Below are 17,661 nucleotides of genomic sequence, written 5' to 3'. Positions count from 1 at the left end.
CATTAATGAATGCATCCTTTTGTGAGCCAGTGCCAGTTCATGATCAGTCTGCTGAAGTATTGAGTGTTTGGCCTGTGGGAGAAGATGTGGTTCATCACAGCACTTGAGATTTTGCTGGATAAATGAAATACACAACATTGAAAGAATCAGAAGAATTCCAGAGAAGACGGTGAAGTCATAGAGGAGTTCAGGGATGGGGGAGATCATTGTGAGCTATAGAAGCCTGGAAAACCTTTAGGTAGGACCAAACCTAGGGATTTGAATTGGCCCTTAAAGGAGAGGAACATTTGGGTAGCTGGAGAGAGGGGAATAATTTGCAGGGTTGGTAAGAGTGGAGGAAGAGTGAGTAGCGGCAATTGTGGGAGAAACAAGTACGGTATTGGGGACAAAGTACAGTGAACCCGTAAGACCAGTGCAGAGGATTTACATGCTTCAGATACTTCAGCTGGTAATTTCTAGCTCTTAGCCATTAAACTGAAAGTTAAGCATAGCGGTGAGGCTAAGAGCAGAGTTTCTAGAATCACATGGCTTCAGATACGTATCCTGGCCCTGCCACTTAATACCTATGCAACCTTGGACAAATTACTTCATCTCACTAAGCCTCTGTTTCCTCATCTCTAAAATGGGAATAATTATAGTACCTACCCCAAAAGTTGCCGTGAGGATTAAATGGTAGGATTCAGTGTTCCAGATATCCAGCAGTGTCCGGCAAGCCTCCAGAAATGTTAGCTGATATCGTCGCTAGTGGTCAAGTAGGTGAGTGTTATGTAGGTGATCCTTCTTTTTCCTAATAAATGTCTTACTTTGGAAGTGTGGCAGAATGTTTTCCCGAATTTCAGCTCGCATCATCAACTTCTGTCCTGTCCCTGGGAATGCTGGGAGAAATCGCTCTTGCTTGAGTCTTGTTTCTGGCCTTCAGTGCTTCCCACTTGCTTTACAGCAAGTAAACCAGAGGATACAGAAGCAGTCTGGATCCTCTTTGCTCTGTTATCAGTATTTTTTCAGCTTTTATAAAGTCTTCGTGTACTCCAGCTATCTCCTCCTAACTTGCATATGACCTTCACTTTCTGCTCCCACTTTTCAGGATGCATGTAACTTGATACTCCGTGTCCCGCTTCTGTGTTTGTGCCTTCTTGGTCTCTGAAATGTTGGGACGATCCCTGGCTCTGGGAATGCTTCTCACGCCGACTGTTTTGTTACAGATCATTAAGAGGGTGAATCATGGGCATAAAATATAATAAATAATCGCCGGTTGATGGAGCTTGTCCCAGACTTGTCCTGGACCCTCAGCATGGACAGGATTCGGGCTTGTGACATTGTCCAGGTCCAGTCTATTCCCATTAGAAACCTTCCCCTTGCCTGGAAAGACAAAGAGACGAACTTGCCAGGAGACAGTTTGGCTGTGTCAGAACCACACAGAACAGTGGCCCAAGAGACTGAAAAGCAGCCTTTCTCGACTTGTCTCGGTGCTGTAGTGATTTGGCCTTTGCAGTGCAGTTAAAAAATAATTAGGGAACAGTGCTCTTTGATGAGACTCACTTCATCTTGTCTAGATTACATGATTCTTAGTCCCTACTTGCTCCCCAAACATGTTTTTTCTTCCTTAAATGACCTAGAGTGGTCGCAAAGGCTTCAAATAAAAGAACCTACTCTATCCTGGTCCCCCACTCTTCCTTCCTACTTACTGCAATCCCAGAAACTCCCCTTACCCTCCTCTGGACAGTACTGTTTATCTCCTGGCCTTGCAAACCCCATGTGGCTCTGGTCCCTGGCACCCCTTTTCCCACCTCTCAGAGGCACGGAGAAGTAGCACTTTCTGGAAGCAAGCTCCAAGGCGGACTGTGGGAGCACCGGAGTTCTCCCCCCAAAGAGCGCTGTGGAGGGCTGCCCTCTACAGGTTCCCCGATGGGCTGGCCTCTGATTCCCAGGGTCAGAGAGGGGGGCGGCTCAGGCCTGCCCTGTAGCCAGTTCCCCGGTTCATTCCTCCCGACCCCTCCCTTACTCCTCATTTAAGCTTCCCTGGGACAAGCTATAAAATACATGTCACAAACTGAGCACATGGAAAGAAAGCTGTGAACCTCAGCATTTTAAAAACTAAGGACGTCGGCTTTGAAGATGAGAAGCATTATTAGGATAATCAGGGCTTCCCAAGTTCGCATGCACATGCATGCATGTGTGCTCATATGGAGGTGCAGAGCATGCTTGTGCACAGAAAGTCACCTGTGGTCTGGGAGAAGGGCTTGCCAAGCATGCCTGTCTGGCGACCCACTCTCAGAGATTTGGCTTTAGTAAAGCTGGGCTAAGGCTGAGGTTCTGCATTGACAACAGGCTTCTGGAATGATTCAGCACAGGTGGTCTGGAAACCCTGCTCTGCGAAATGTTGCTGTAAGGCAAAGAAAAGAGCAGGGAAGTATACATCCTACATGGAAATCCCTCTTTGTTTTATGAGTGATTTTCTACAATGACTGGCTGAGAGGCACCCAAATCTAACATCTTACTTGCCCGTGGGGTGCCAGGTTTGGTTCGTGGTAGGGAATATAACCCAGTCTGGCTCAGAAGCAGGAACACAGGCGTCTGAGTGTGCCTCTGCCCGGACGCACCGTGGAGCTCTGCAGAGAGATCGGGGTGCAGCGGGAGCGGCGTGTCTACGTTTGCACCGTAGTGCAGTTCTCCCGTAACTGTGGGATTTAACTGGATTAAGTTAGATTGGAGAGAAAGCCCCCAGAATGAGATGGTGAAATAGCAGAAGAATCTAAACGTGGGGCCCTCAGAGACTTTCCAGCAGCGCTTCTCAGAGGGTGGCCCAAACAACCACCTGCATCACAGTCTCCTGGGCTCCTCCCCAGACCTACCGGGACAGAGTCTTCGGTGGGGATGGTCAGGAATCCACAATGTAAGCAAGCTCCAAGGATGATCCTTACGTTTCCTGATGCCTGAGAGATGCCCGGGCACCAGGAGGATGGGGTGGCTCGCCTAGTCTTAGAGCCAGTTAATGGCAGAGCTGAGTGGGCATGCCTGCCTGCTGACCCCCAGCTCCAGGGTTGTTTTTATGACAGATTCGAGGCCACTCCTCATTCTCGGAGCAGGCTGTGTGCGGACCAGGGTGGCAGATGGCTGCCCGAGACACAGGGGAGGAGCTCCTCCAGCCCAGGATGATTTTCCATTGCATTGTGCACCCAAAGATTACAGGAGCCAATCATCACACTCAAAAGCAACCATACCACCACGCTTCTGACTCTGTAGGCTTCCTTCTGCTTCTCACAACAGACTTAGAGATCTGAGTGGGAGGAGATGGTTCAGGGTCTGCCCCATGTGCGTGCACAAGCCAGGAAACAAGAAGGGAGTAACCTCACTTCAAACAGGAGGCAGATGATGTCCGTGATGAAGAGACACTTTCAGAATTGCCCGAGGGCAGGAAGAAGTAGAGAAGGAGCCAGAGCTGAGCTGGTAATAAAGACTCAGGGCCTGGAAGGAGCTAATGAGGGGACCTCATACTGAGTGGGACAGTCCCAAGTTGATTCTCATTCCCATAAGCAAGATGGCCAACACAGATAATAGCACACATGCCCTGGTCTCTCCCTAGCTGCCTCTGATGTCCCGGCGGGGAGGGCATGGGCATGACAAGTCAGGTGACTTGGGTGCTCAGAGTTGCTGCTGGCAAAATAATTGGAGCCTTGTGCAGGGCACGGGGTTCCTGGAAGGAAGCGGCATGAATCCCTTACAGCAGGTCTTTATTGTAAAGCCCAGTCACTGTAACATCGTATCTTTTATATATGACTGGGATCTTTTTTAAAGATTTATTTCTTTTTAGAGAGATTGAGGAAGGGGGAGAGGGAGAAGGATTCCCAAGCAGACTCCACACTGAGTGTAGAGCCCGACACGGGGCTCGAGCTCACGACCCTGAGATCACGACCCTACCCGAACCAAGAGTTGGTTGCTTAACCGACTGTGCCACCCAGGCACCCCATATGTGACTTTTTTATTAATATTTTCTTATTCAAATAAATCTGTAAGTGTTCTTTTATTTTCTCCTGGCAGAGGTGGTATATCCACTGGGTGGAACTGGGGGAGGGGGGATGGGAAAAAGCCCTCCCTCTGTCCCTCCGTTCCGCAAGTGCCGTCCGAGCCTGAAGCCGTGGGCTCTACACCAGGTTGGGTGGCCGGCAGGAGGCAGGAACAGTCAGCTACAGGTCCGCGGGGGGAGACGGCCTCTCCCCCGGGGACAGGTGACAGCTCTGTGGTGGTCGGCGCACCAGGTGCTCTGTGAACACAGAGGCGGGAGGAGCTCCTCCCCCTGAGAGAGCCAGGGAAAGCCTCACGGGCCAGTGGCTTTAAAAAGAATAGAGGGGGAGAAAAGTTCAATGTTTAAAAGAGAAAATTAGGAGAACATGCTTGACTTTACAATGAAATAAAGGAAAGGTGAAAAAGGCGATGGAAATGAGGTGAACTGAGGAGAGATGACACAGAGGGGAAGGAAGGGAGCACGGCAGCCGCCAGCTGGGCCGAACCCCGGCCCCCTGAGGGCAGTGGCTGGAGCCCGGCGCAGCAGGACCAGGGGGCCGGGAAGGGCAGCGTCCCCTGGCCCCCGCAGAGGCAGGGGACCCAGCTCCCACCCCATAAACGTTTACCCAGAGTCTTGGGGGGCCAGCTTACTGCCACTTCCTTTGAAGTCAGGTACTTGGATTTCCTCCCTCTTTCCCCTGACTCTGTGGGGCTGTGGGCAGCACGCGTCAGGATTGTCTTTAAAGCATTGCTGGTGATCCATGCTCTTCCCTGCCCAGGCCTTTGGGTCCCCGCTTCCATTTGTTAAGTCTAAGGACCAGTGGAAAAGAATTTAGAACATCCAGGGGATCCCAGCCTAGAAATCTCAGGCTTTTCTTTCAGCTAAAGTGGACTAGGTGTCTAGGAGAGCGACTAGAACGCAGACACATCGGGGTGGCAGGTGGCAGGAGGAAAGCACACCATTGTCCTCCAGAGCCATTGCTGTCCGTGGTAGAGACATGGCGGTAAGGGCCTGGGCCTGCTGCTGTCTGCGGTGCCCACCCAGGGGCATGGTCCAGGGTCTGTGTGACCGCTGGCCCAGGCTAACGCGCATGCCTGTTTCTCTGAGTAGTTGGGAATGCTGCCCCTTCCTGGGCCATACTGGGAAGACGGATCGGCCTTTGCCTTTAAGAAACGGTCACTGCTCGTGACAGGACAGCCCCCTCTGCTCCTCAGAGGAGGGCTGGGCTGTCCACTCATTGGACATTTCTACATGGAAACCCCAGGGCCTACTGTTAGCAGGTGCTAAACGGCCCCTTCTCGGGACTCCTGCCATCACTCACACCAGGCTGCCCGGGCCTTGGGCATCTGACACAGCCTATTTCTGCCTTTCAGGGGGGAATTCGGCTTGCGAGAGTACTCCGAGGTGAAGACGGTGACAGTAAAGATCCCTCAGAAGAACTCCTAAGAAGGCCAAGGAGGAAGGTGGAGGCCAGCCCACAGGACCCTCCCTCTCTGCTCTCCCTGGGGGGCCCGGCTCTCAGGAATCCAAAGTCCATACCCAGTCCTTATTTAAAGATTTAAATAATGACATGTAGGCCAGGCCAGTCACTGCATAACGAAAGCAGACCACGTGGGCACGGTTTCCTGGCACTCTGTAAGGGATCACCTTAACGATACCAAATATTGGGGGAAGTGGGATGAAGGCAGGAAAAGTCACTGTCGGGTACACCCAGTCTCTCTTTCCGGAGTGATGGGCTGATGCCTTTCGTCACAAGGAACTTTCCTCCTGAGGAAAGGTCGTCTTTCCATTGTCTCCATTTTCCCCCTTCCAGGCTCTCTCTGCTCACTTCCCCCCCACGCCTCCGACCCCTCCAAGGAGATCTCAGCTGAGCTCATTTGGGGCAGATGTTTGGGCCGGGAACAATTTTCCAAGGTTTTGCAGCCAAATTACCATTTCATGTTATCCACTTCTTCAAAGCGAAACATGAAATGGTTTTAGTTAGAGCCAGACCAGACCGAAACTGCCAGGAGCTGGTACACTGCAGATGTAACGAGAACTAAGAACTCGGATGTTCCTGACCCAGTCTGGCTTTCATACATCCATAAAAGACACGAGTGAAAGATCAGGAAGATGCAGATCCAGAGATGATCACATGTAGTTCACAGCTTCTGAGCTTGCCGCTTGGTTTTAGGGTGTGTGGGTGTGCGTGTGTGTTTACTTCCTTCTGGGTGATTCTGGAATAAGGCGGGGGAGGGGGGAGTTGTTTTTCATAGACTGATAAGATCTTTTTCCAAAGCTTCTCTTAACAATCAACCCTAAAATGAATTGAGTCAGCTCAAGAATTTGGTGCCGGGGGCCTGCAGAAAGAAGTTCATTTCCCTGCTGGCTGACAATTCTTAGGAAGTGAATTATCTCTGCAATTGGACTCCGAAGCTGCTTCTACTCCCCAGGCCGCCTGCACCAACCCTGCTCCTCCCAGTGCTCTGGGTGTTGCTGTGGCCCCTCATGCCCTAAATGCGCTGGCAGTAACCTTGGAAAATCCGGCCAAGCCTGGAGGTTCCATTTCCATTCTTAGACTTGCAGTGCACCACGATTGCCGTGCCCCACCAGCAACAACCCCCCAGCCCGCCACGCCCAGTGGCTCGTCCACACATGGTTTTCCCGACGGGCCTCCCGAGGGGGAGGCACAAAGCAGCCCCTCTCCCTTTCCCCCAGCCACACACTTCCTCTCCTGCTTTCCAGCGCATCCACCAGCTGATGGACAGTGTTGGCTTCCTTTCCTCCTTCCCTTCTTCCAGTTGCTGAATCCAATCCAGTCTGTAACCTAGATGAAGATCATTTATTTAAAAGTACCAAGCATAACCTAGAAGTACATGGAATATGGGCAACACGTAGGTAGCCTTCTGTATGTAATGGGTTTCTGCTTTCTAACCACACCGGTTTTCTATTTATGAGACTCGTCTGTTCATGATGTTTAAAAGAAATCTCCGTTTGCTGTTATTTACGAACGACAGTGCATTCAGTGGCCCGATGCCTCGAGAGACGCCACGCTTCTGAGTTCTTCCACGTGAATGTCATGCTCTCCTCTTCTAGCGTGTGTCCAAGTGAACATACCCATTAACCAGCTAGTTTACCTTTCAACTGCAATATAGAATGTGAAAATGAAGATTTATTTCTTTTAATTTACTTAAAAAGAAACCTCTGTGCTAGCAATAAAGCATTTATATTGTGTACTCCTTGGGATTATGTGGCTGTGTTTACAAATCTTCGCGTCATACTGAGTACACTTGGGTCCTTCTCTCAGCTGCTGGGTTTTTCAGCTGTGTTGTTTTCTCTGGTTACTGATCAGGAGTCTGGGAGAGTATTTTTACAGAATGCAGTAAGCAACACCCTTGTTTTCTGACACTATTTAAACTTTGTGTACACATACTGTTTTACACGGCCAACAAGTAGAATCATGGATGAAATCTTTGAAACGACTGTTTTAATTCAAAATTGCCTCCTGAAAGCTAAAACATGAAGGAGTGTTGAGGGCCTTGTCCTCAGAGTCGTGGGCTACATGACAGAGCTCACATCGCTGATGGCACTTGGCAGTAGCTTTATTTTTATTTACCGTGGTGAGATGAAGTCAAAAGCTGACAACCTGATGCACTATTTTCGCAGCTGCAAAAAGGAAGCTGTAAGTGGTGACTGTATTACCAGCCAGAGCTTGTTTGCTCTCTCCACGTTCTCAGAGTTGAGCCTCTGGGGAGAGGTTCCCCCCCTCCAGACCCGTACATCCCCTCCTTCAATGCTTGGAGTCTCCACCCGAGTCCTGGTCCAGTGAGACAAAACAAAAACTGTTGAGTTGGCCACAAAGAGAATCAGACTCGGGGCGGGATGTGTGGCTCTCTGACTGCTGATACCTCGTCCCTCGGAGGAACAAATTGAGCCTTGGGCGCGGGGTCCCTGGGCGCTGGGACGTACTCTGAAATTGAAGATGTGGGCTCCCTGTGATTCTATCTCATGTCCATTACCTTGAGCCACCGGGAAGAAAACGAGAATGAGATGGGCATAGAGTAATCATGGAAAGTCCTCTGGCAGGTGGCATTATAGAGCTTACAGATAACAGGAATCCAGAATAAGATATAATTTGATGGTTCTTTAAAGCACAAAGTCACTCAAACCGCATCTCTTTATGGTACCAACATAAAGGCAAATGACAGCATTGCAAATGTCACTAATGAAACTAACACAGAGACACTCCGTCATTTGCCATCAGCACCATATATTTGCGGTCTTTTTTTTCACTGTTAACACCTGAGATTTCCATTATACCTTTTCCTCCAAAACTTGCACAGTGCCTTCATATTGGTGATCTCATGCTTTTTCACTACCTTTTAGATAATAAAGGGCAAGAATATTATAATGTAGGGACTAAGGAACAGAAAGAAACCGTGAATACACTGGACTGCACAACAAAACAGGAAGATGCCCAAGAAAAGAGGACAGTCTGAGAAGCTAGCAGAGGAGGTGGGTTTTGATTTGGGCTTGAAGATGGCATGTAATTCCAATAGCAAGGGAACAGGAAGCAGGCACTCCGGGGAGACGGTAATATGCATGGCCTGGAGGTAAGGCAGGGCTCGGTCATGTGATCACGAGATGGGACAGGCACCGCATGCCAGCGAGTGTTCAGAGTGCCGATGGTCCTGGGGGTCAGCCAGAGATCCCTGGTACTGAAATAGAAAATGGGAGGGGGGTCCCCAGTGGTTTGGGGACGGGAGAATGACAAGGCAGCGTTTAGGGCTTACCATTCTGGAGCAGAATGGATGGCAGGAGAAGCAGACTGATGATGGGATGAGTTTGGGGTGATCCTGGCATGGTCACGGGATGGAGAGGAGAGAACCAAATCAGTGGGGACATCACCAGAACTCGGTGAGTGAATATGAAAGAATAAAAAGTAAGTGACTATGTTTTCAAGCCTGGCTGAGAAGGAAATGGCAATGCCATGGCCACAGAAGTGGAACCAAGAAGCTGAACACAGAGAACAGAGTTTTAGGGAGAGATCTTGATGTCCAGCTTTGGACATGTAATTCTGGGGGTGATGAAGGGATATCTGGACAGACCCGCAGGCAGTTGGAGGTAAGAGATTGGAACCTGGCTTGGGTGACTGGACTGGGACACGACCGTAAGAGTGATGGTTGTCTGTACAGAGAACACAAGAATAAAAACAAAACCTGGGCCAAGGAAGAGGAGGAGCTGAGTGAAAGAAATGAAGGCGGTAGGCAGAGAACTGGGAGGAAACCCTGTCAGAGGTACACCCCAGAAACCCAGGGCAGAAAGCTCAAGAAGGACAGGCAGCCAAGAGGTTGAAAGGACGGGGATGGTTTGAGGAGCCCTGCATTAGGGGATTTTGAATTTCCAGAGCCCCATGGAAAGAGAGGACGTGAGCTCCCTGTCTTAAGTTAGAAGAAACTCGAGCTGGATTAGCTGGGGGAGGTTAAGAGGAGGAAACCGGCCTCGGAATAAGCGTCAAAATGTGGGTAGAATTGGGGAAGGTGCAGAGAGGAGGGGTAGCAGGACTGCTGGGGAAAATCTCCAGGCCCTCTTACTGCCATACTGGCCGCATTCTCTGCGGGGGCAGAATGGAAAGGCTCACTGCCAGTTACATGTACTTATACAGTCACTTCTTAGTTTTTCTAGCTTGTTTTTTTTATTGTTGTTGTTGACTAACATCCCCAAAATATTTAAAGTCAATCACAATGCTTAAACTATAACAGGAATAATAGAAACAGCAACAGCATCACATGAATTAAAAAACGGGACGAGAAAAGAAGAAAACAAAGGTGGGAAGCTAATGAATGCAGCCCGAACGGGACTGGAAAATACACGTTCCACGAAGTCCTGGCACTGTTCTCGGGGGTCGCCGTCAGCCGGTCAGGGAAGAGCCGGCACCCCTGACCAGTGACCCTAAGAAACCACCCTCCTCCTCTGTCCCCTTCTCTTCCTTTCCCTCCCTCCAGCAACGTTTCTGACGCCAGGCGCTGGCATGGATGTGGGAGCTCAAAGCAGGCCGGGCACGGCTCCTGCCCTGGGGAAGCTCGCGGGCCAAGGCCGTTGCTCCCTGCGGGGGGACCCCATGCTTTGCTCTCACTGTAACTCCTTGCCAGGCACACACATCCAGCTGATGGAAGGGTCCTGTAGACCCTTTCCCACATCCTCGGGGTGGTCATCCAGAGTGATAGCTCGGCTCAGAGACACAGCTGACCAGCAGTGTGGAAAGAGTGAAAAGCACATTGCCCCAGAGGGTCCAAGAAGGGATGAGCACTGCTCACTTGGAGTGCCTTTAAGAGGTGTGTGTCTTTGGGTAGGTCACCTCACTTCGGGGGGCCTCCCCTTCCTCTGTGGGATCGGGATGATCATGCCTGCCCTGCCTACCTTGCAATGCTGTGTGGGGATGAAAACCTCGTGGATGATCTATTTCTTCAGGTGCTCCAAGATGTCATGCCGCACACACAGCTCTGAACTGCAAAAAGTCATCACAGGGTGACTCCATTGCTTTGCCAATCAGTTCCTAGGACCCCAGAATCTGTCATTTCTCACCCAGCTTTGAGGCCATCATTTGGACCCTGACTCTCTCGGATAGGACTCCTGGCCTGGAGGCGGGCCACAGGTGCATCCCTCGAGCCAGCTAGGGGCAAGCGATGAATGCAGCTCCGACCGTTCCCCCAGTTTCGGTCCTGTGGGTTCAACGCTTTGTTCAGAGCCCGCGTGGGGTGATTACGAGGCCCGCGGGCTCGGTGCCGCCCCGAGTGTCTTACACAACTGCTCCTCGGTGGAGACGGCTGGGAACGAGAGCATGGGAAAGTCCACTCCAGAACCGCATGAGCCCTCTTCCTAAACACGCATTGTCTCATTCTCACTTGGTTATTGGCCAGATTAAAAGGAAGATCAGCTTGCCATGTAGCCTTTGATGTGAAACTGCTTAGATAATGTTTCCTTTGGCCATTTATCTATGTAGCAAGGAGGAACCTGAAACCAGCCTGGCCTGGGCCCCCTTCCTGCTGGAGCAGGAGCTCCTCTTAATGGTTTCAAGGTCCTTGAGCCTTGCTTTTTGGGTTTGTTCCTCAAGAGCAGGTCCCGGTCCTTCCTCTCCTTCTCATGAAATAGACGTTACTTATCAGGTGGGCTTGAGTTGCCTCATCTCTTTTCCAGTGTGTTTTCCCCAGTCTGTTTTCAGAGATGTGCAGCAGGCTTCATATTTTATATTCTGAGCAGCGTAAAAAATATTCCAACCCCAAACACTCCTGAGCCGCAAGGAAGAGAGACTCCTCCGGTCCCTACCCCATCGGGAGCCAAATGCCGTGATTCCAGGACCCTGGGAAGACCTCTCGCTTTCCAGTTCTAAGCAGATATGTCCAGTTTATGGAAGGATGATGTAGGATGTTTCCCAGTTCCTCTTGATTGGTGACCTAGAGTGGGAACTTTGAAAGATCCCCAAGAGGGTAGCCAAGTAGCAATGAACAAGACCCCATAGCTTGGCTAAACTCAAGGGAAGGGGCTGTTTGTTGAACAGCTGAGATCCCAGTCTCCATTTCCCAAGTTAGGTTCATTCATAACAACACGGGATTTGAGTAAAATTGGATAAATTGCAGATGTCCCTTGTTAGTACCATTAGCTCATGCTCCCTAGTGGCCCCAAGGGAGGTAGAATGCCCGCAAACACTCCCAGAGCCTGCAGCCATGTCCACTCCCTCCCAGCCCTTAATTCTATGTGCTAAAAGCAAGGCCATGCCCTGCCTGCCAAAGGGAAGGTGGGGACAGGAGCTTGTCAGACAAAGGCTGGGGACCACGGGGGTGTGTGTGTGTACGGGTGTCCACCCATCACATGTCTACTCTTTTAAATTCAGATCTGACGCACTCTGATTCCAGGAATTGTCTTCGGTAACTGTTAGTAACAGTTAGCTAGTACCGTAAAGAGCTTCTCCAATGGGCAAAGGAAGGGAATTCTAGAGTATTCTACTGCTCACTAGCTGTGCGCCCTTGGAAAATGAGTTAACTTCAGTTTCCTCACCTGGAAAATGGGGTAATAAAATTACCTACCTCACACAGTTGTCGTGAGAGTGGAATAAGAAAATGTGTGTAAAATGCTTAATAATGTCCATTGTAAGAGCTCAAAAAAATGGTAGCAATTAGTAAAAATTAATTAACAAATCAGTATTCAGGAGAGCTATAGTCCCGTAGAGATGGTAAATTTCACAGTCCCTTGGGTTTGGTTTCGCACGTCCATGGCTTTGGGTTCCTATGCAGAAGCCAGGCAGGAGGGCACGGGTACTATGGTAGCTTTAAGTGGTGGGATTAGAACCAAGAGCTTTGGTGAATGCGGGGAGGTTGGCAGGATATAATCATTTAAAATCACGGTTCTGTGTCCAGTCAGTTCTGCTCCGCCTGCCCTGTCACTGAGATCTAGAGATTTCCTAACACAGAAGATGTTGTCCTGGTTCCCATTTGTTTAAAAGAACAGGTAGCAAGTCAGGACAAGTTGGTGAAGGAGGCAAACATTAACTTAGAAGAGGCTTTTGCCAACTTTGCTGAGTAAGGGTTTGCTATGTTACAACAATATTATTGTGGTTGTGATTGCTACTGAGCTCAAGGAACCTGGTGGGGTTTTTGCCTAGGTGCGGGGGAGGGAATCACCTGTCTGTTTGAATGTTTACACTATAGCCAAAGTTCTCAGGAAGGTGATGGCAACACTTCTAGAAGAGTAACATTGTGGGAAGGCATCACCTCTCCCCAAAGCTATAAAGTGTGACTCTGCACCTGGGCCCTTTCAGAGGACTGGGGGCTGCTCTGGCCCAGATGTTAAGAACAAGAACCTTCCCCCAAGCAGGGGCCTTGGTAAAATCAGCTAAGCCTAACAGACTGCAGAGAACAAAACTGAAAAATGCCCAGAACACTTTTCTCGGCTGCCTGTTTGTTCCGTTTCATTCCCACAAGAAACTGTTATTCTTACAAACTAGTTATAAGAAGTAACAGTTCTTATAACTGCCCACAAGAAGAATCAATAACCTTAAAAAACTTAGGGAAAATAAAACCACCCTGGAAACTCACTCAATCCCAAGGGCCATGATGACCCAGGATTCTGATTTGGGTATTTTTTTTCTTTTCATTTTTCACTCAAAGATAACAAATAAACTAATGCGCGAAGCCACATACATATTGGAAACACTTGTCCTTTATTTTTTTTCCACTTACCCTCAGCGATATCAAGGACTTTGTAACAAATTAGCTTGTCAGGAATTCTTTTCAGGAAACTAAACCACAATTTTAGTCTTGTCTATTCAACACATTGTTCAGAAATGTTTTGGTAACCTTTAAAGCCCTACTCTAGGAGAGAAGTTCCCATACCCTCCAATTAAATTCTTTCCTATTTTGAAGGTCATTAAGACTTTGGAAGGTGTGCTTGAACATGAGCTTGAGTCACGCATCCATCTGCTCAGCTGAGGAGGCAGCAAGGTCCCCACAGCCACCAAATTGGGCTGGGCCAGGCTCTCTGTGGTCAGGAAGGAGAGTCTAGGCATGTTGGACAGAGCTACCCACTAGGGAGTGCTCACTGGTAGATGGACCTCCATCGTAGCCGTGGATGCCAAGGTGTGAACAGATCTGAAGAGACGACAGCAGAGGACTCATTCCATGGAAAGCCTGGGAAAAACGCTGAAGTACAGAGTTGGTCCTCAGTGCCCCAACCTGCCAGGTACGGTCCTCCCACCCCTATTTACAAATCTGGTCGTAGCAGGGACTTGAACAGATATTTGTACACCCGTGTTCACAGGTGTAGTCTATCCATCCAATGGTGTGTTATCCAGCCTTAAAAAGGAAGGAAATTCTGACACCTGCTCCAAAGTGGTTGAAAATTAAGGACATTATGCTAAGTGATAGAAGTAAGGCCCCAAAGAACATTTGTTCTTGCACAGTTCCACTTCTATGAGACATCTCAAATGGTCAAATCCATAGAGACAGAGAGCAGATTGGGGGTGGCTGGGGGGTGGGGGAGGAGGAAATGGGAGTTATTATTTAATGGGTTCAAAGTTTCAGTTGGAAAGGATGAAATGTTCTGAAGATGGATGGTGGTGTTCATAACACAATAAGGAATATACTTAATGCCCCAGAATGATTCACTTAGACATGGTTAACATGGCACATTGTATGCCATGCATATTTTACCGCAATAAGGAAAAATCCTGTTCATGAAAAGATTTGATCAATCCATATGCACTCAGGGGTAAGAAGGCTGATGAGACTGTGAAGCTTACCTCTTGGGATGCTTGCATTTTAGCAGAGGCCTTAGATGAAGGCCTCTTATCCCAGCTGTTAGAGGGGGAACTGTAAGGGAATGAAAAAAAAAAGCATTTCTTCTTGACAATCCCTGTCTCAGACACAGACCTGGCTCTCCTCCCTCGGTAGGAGCAGAAATTACTAGAGACCAGGCATGTTCGTGCTAACAAACAGCTCCCTGTGCTGGGTCCCCTCCAATGCAAGCAGACTGTCTTCCCTCTTTAATTTTTGTTTGCTTTCATTTTCTTTTTGTGAACCCCAAGCTCTTCTTCTTTCTTGTGACGAAGATGGAATTTGTACTGAATGGTCCCCCTTTGCCACCGTACCTGATCCTGAAATGGCTGAGACCATGCTCCTGGTGCTCAGAGCTGCAAAATATTCAGTGTCACTGGGAACCGTTCTCCAAAGGGCCAATGGTATTTTCTGGTGCTTGTTGTTGAAAATCCAGATTTCGCCAGAGAAGGAAGATTTAGACAGGGTTATATAATGGGATTTTAAGAGTTAAAGGGGACCTTTGAGATTATTCAGTCTAACACCTTCATTTCACAGATGCAGAAAATGAGCCAAAAAAGAGAAATGACTTCCACACAGTAAACCTTACAACCCAGATTTCAGGACTTTGGTCCGATGTTTTTTCTCCTCTGCCACCTGGGATAGAATTTTTGGAAACTTGTTACACTGAATCCCCCATATTACTTTACAGAAGTAAAACATGGCCATTAATTGCAAATGTTTCCAGAAGGGTTCAAGCAGCGTCTTTTAATAGAACACGTTAGCCCATTAGTACCCACTAAACACATCATCACTCAGTTTACCAGATTAGCTTAAGGAAAGCAGGGTTTGGAGGGTGAGGGCTCTGAGATGAGAAAGTCTTTCTTGTGGAGAGAAGTGGAATCGGGGGGAAAGACACGGGGGCCTGCAGCAGGGTGAGGGCGAGGGTGTCATGGTTTGGAGACCTGGTTTTACTTGCTGTGCTGTGCTTCTAAGCAACAGGATGACTTGGCCCCATCCCTGTCCCTTTCAGAGCTAAGTTTTCTTATCTGTAACATAGAGGTCGTGGGTGAGGAGAGAAGAGGCGTCCTCAGGGACAGGGGTCCTTGAACCTCGCATCAGGGTCACTTTGGAGAATTGGTTAAAAGCACTGCCCTGTTGTTTCCTCTCTGGCTATTTCGATTCAGTTGGACTGAGGTTCAGCCTGGAAATCTGGATGTGTGGTTCATGTGAATTGTTTTAGTTATTGCTCAACAGCTGTTTGCCTGTGTTAGGTTTAAATGTCCCGTCCCCAGCCCTCTTTCCAGAAGCAGACCCGTTGCCGGTTTCTTGGTATCTCTCCAAAGATGCCATCGACATTGTTAACGTGTAGCCCCAGTGCTTGTGGTGCAGCGGGTCTCAAGACAGGCGTGTGGGGGGTCTGCTCTAGAGTCTCCTTATCCTTGCAGATGAAGGAGCTGAGACCTAGGGCTGGTAGAACATCACGCCTCACGGAGCAATAGGGCGGCTCGGGTACACGGTGCTCTTAGTTCTCTGCCTGGCGTGTCCGAAGGCCCCAGCCTGTGTCTGCTGGTGTCCTTGTCTTGCTGGCGGCGATTGCCTTCAGGGACTGGAGGGTTCCGGTGAGTCTCCTGTGGACGGGAGAGCTGAATTCTCCCCTGCCATGAAATCGGGCCGGATTTGCTCAGACCCAACCCCCGGCCAGGGCTCCAGGGGCACTGGGAGCATGACTGTGGGGACCCCGGCGCTGCCCCAGAGGGAAGCTTGACCAGTAAGACCTGCCTCTCCTGGCTGCCCAGGAAGATGCGAGCCCCGCCGTGGGTACTGCCTCTTTCCCTCCTCTCCCTATCCTTTGTGGCACCCCAAATTTAAGCATGGGGATGGTTTCCCAAACTGGACTGATTTCTTATCTGAAAAACCTTCCCAGAAAAGGAGCTGGAAATCCTAGAGACGAAAGCACCTTCGTTGCTGACATTTGAGTCAGGAATGGCCTTCAAGATCTCCCAGTAATGGTCCCAGCAACCGTCATTTGCACAGACTCCCGCCCTTAGCTAATAAATAACACAGTGAAGCTTCACCAGGGGTCTGTTTCTGGACAAATTATCTTTTCAACACTCGGATCAGTTTACTTCATGGCTTGGTTGTTTCCTGTTTCTCAGCATCCAATTCAGTTGGCCTGCCACGGAGCTGGCCCGAGTAGGACTTTGTGTGCGAGCAAACAGAATTCCTCTGCCGTCCCGGGGTCATGGTTCCCGCGCGGGAGCCCGCGGGGCAGCCCCACGAGGCCCGAGGGCCCTTACTCGCAGGCCAGGCACCTGGGCCCCGCTCCTGGCTGGGTGCTGACTCCCCGCCCTCGGCCCGCTGCCTCACCCGGCGGGGTTGGCCTCCGTCCCTACCCGCTGGGAGAGCCTGGCCCATCCTGTCTCGCAAGAGTGGCAGTGCAGGACCCGGAGGCCAGTGTTCTTCCAGGCATTGGGGCGGAGCACCTGTAGGGTTGATAGGCCATCACCCCCCAAACTCCGCCCAGCCGCACGACGTGTCCACCGCCCCTGCCCACCCTCCGCTGCTTCCTCCGGCAGCCCCAACTAACCCATCGGCTCTTGCTCCCTGACTCCACAGGCAGGCTCCCTCTCCCCAGAACCCAGCCCGTTGCCCCGACTTCCCTTTTCCTTCTGTCCTTCCTTCATACTTGCAGCAGGAGGACCCCTCCCTGCCGGTGTGCTAGGCGCTGCGTGAGGGGAGCTGGTCCTCTGGGGCTGACCGTCTAAGGTGGGAGACGGAAATGAATCTCTCACCCCAATGTCATGGGGTAACAGCTGGGTGGACCAGGAAGGAGAAAAGCTGCCGTGAAAAGGCGGAGGAGCCAAGTGATCCATTTTGATAGGTGAGCAGGGGCTAAGCTGAGTTTGGGGAGAGATTTTGCCGAGACCGTGACTTTTGGGGTTTTTGGTTTTTTTAATACCTCTCTGCTTCCAAAGAGGATTTTAGAAGGATGACTATAGGGCAGGGGCAAGAGAGAGACCGTTATGATTTATCATGTAGCCTACCACATATCAGATATGTGGGGTGGGGGGTGGGGGAAGGTGCAGATATAAGCAAGAAGAGAAAACCCAGAGTGCCCGGAATCAGCCTCAAGGGGAGCACATCTGTCCGTCAAGCAAGAATAGATCCTAAGTGTATATAAGCAAAGCAGAAGGTGCCTGCAGGGCCTTCGAGACTGATTTGGAAAGGCAGGGGAAGGTGACCAGAAATCCATGAGAGCGATGAAAATGATGGCTGGCTGCACCACTCTCTGAAATGCGAACGGACCTTGCAAGGGGGGGCAGGGGTCATGTTCTGGAAGAAGGGCTCTTAAAGAGAAACTGAATAACA

General features: G+C 49.9%; 1 protein-coding gene across 1 annotated transcript in view; it reads left to right on the top strand.

The window, feature by feature from the left end:
- ALDH1A2 (aldehyde dehydrogenase 1 family member A2) overlaps positions 1 to 7,218 on the top strand; it is an 89,234-nt gene extending 82,016 nt beyond the window's left edge. Inside the window, exon 13 of the mRNA XM_032417392.1 lies at positions 5,377 to 7,218. Within this exon, the coding sequence (XP_032273283.1) occupies positions 5,377 to 5,449 (73 nt within the window). The 3' untranslated portion in view covers positions 5,450 to 7,218. The remainder of the gene's footprint in view (positions 1 to 5,376) is intronic.
- The last annotated feature ends 10,443 nt before the right edge of the window (positions 7,219 to 17,661 follow it).

The sequence above is a fragment of the Phoca vitulina genome, unplaced genomic scaffold (assembly GCF_004348235.1).
Source record: "Phoca vitulina isolate PV1807 unplaced genomic scaffold, GSC_HSeal_1.0 scaffold20, whole genome shotgun sequence".
NCBI classification, from domain to species: Eukaryota; Metazoa; Chordata; class Mammalia; order Carnivora; family Phocidae; genus Phoca; species Phoca vitulina.
The sequence above is the reverse complement of the archived record's forward strand: the minus strand, read 5'-3'. Positions and strand labels throughout refer to the sequence as shown.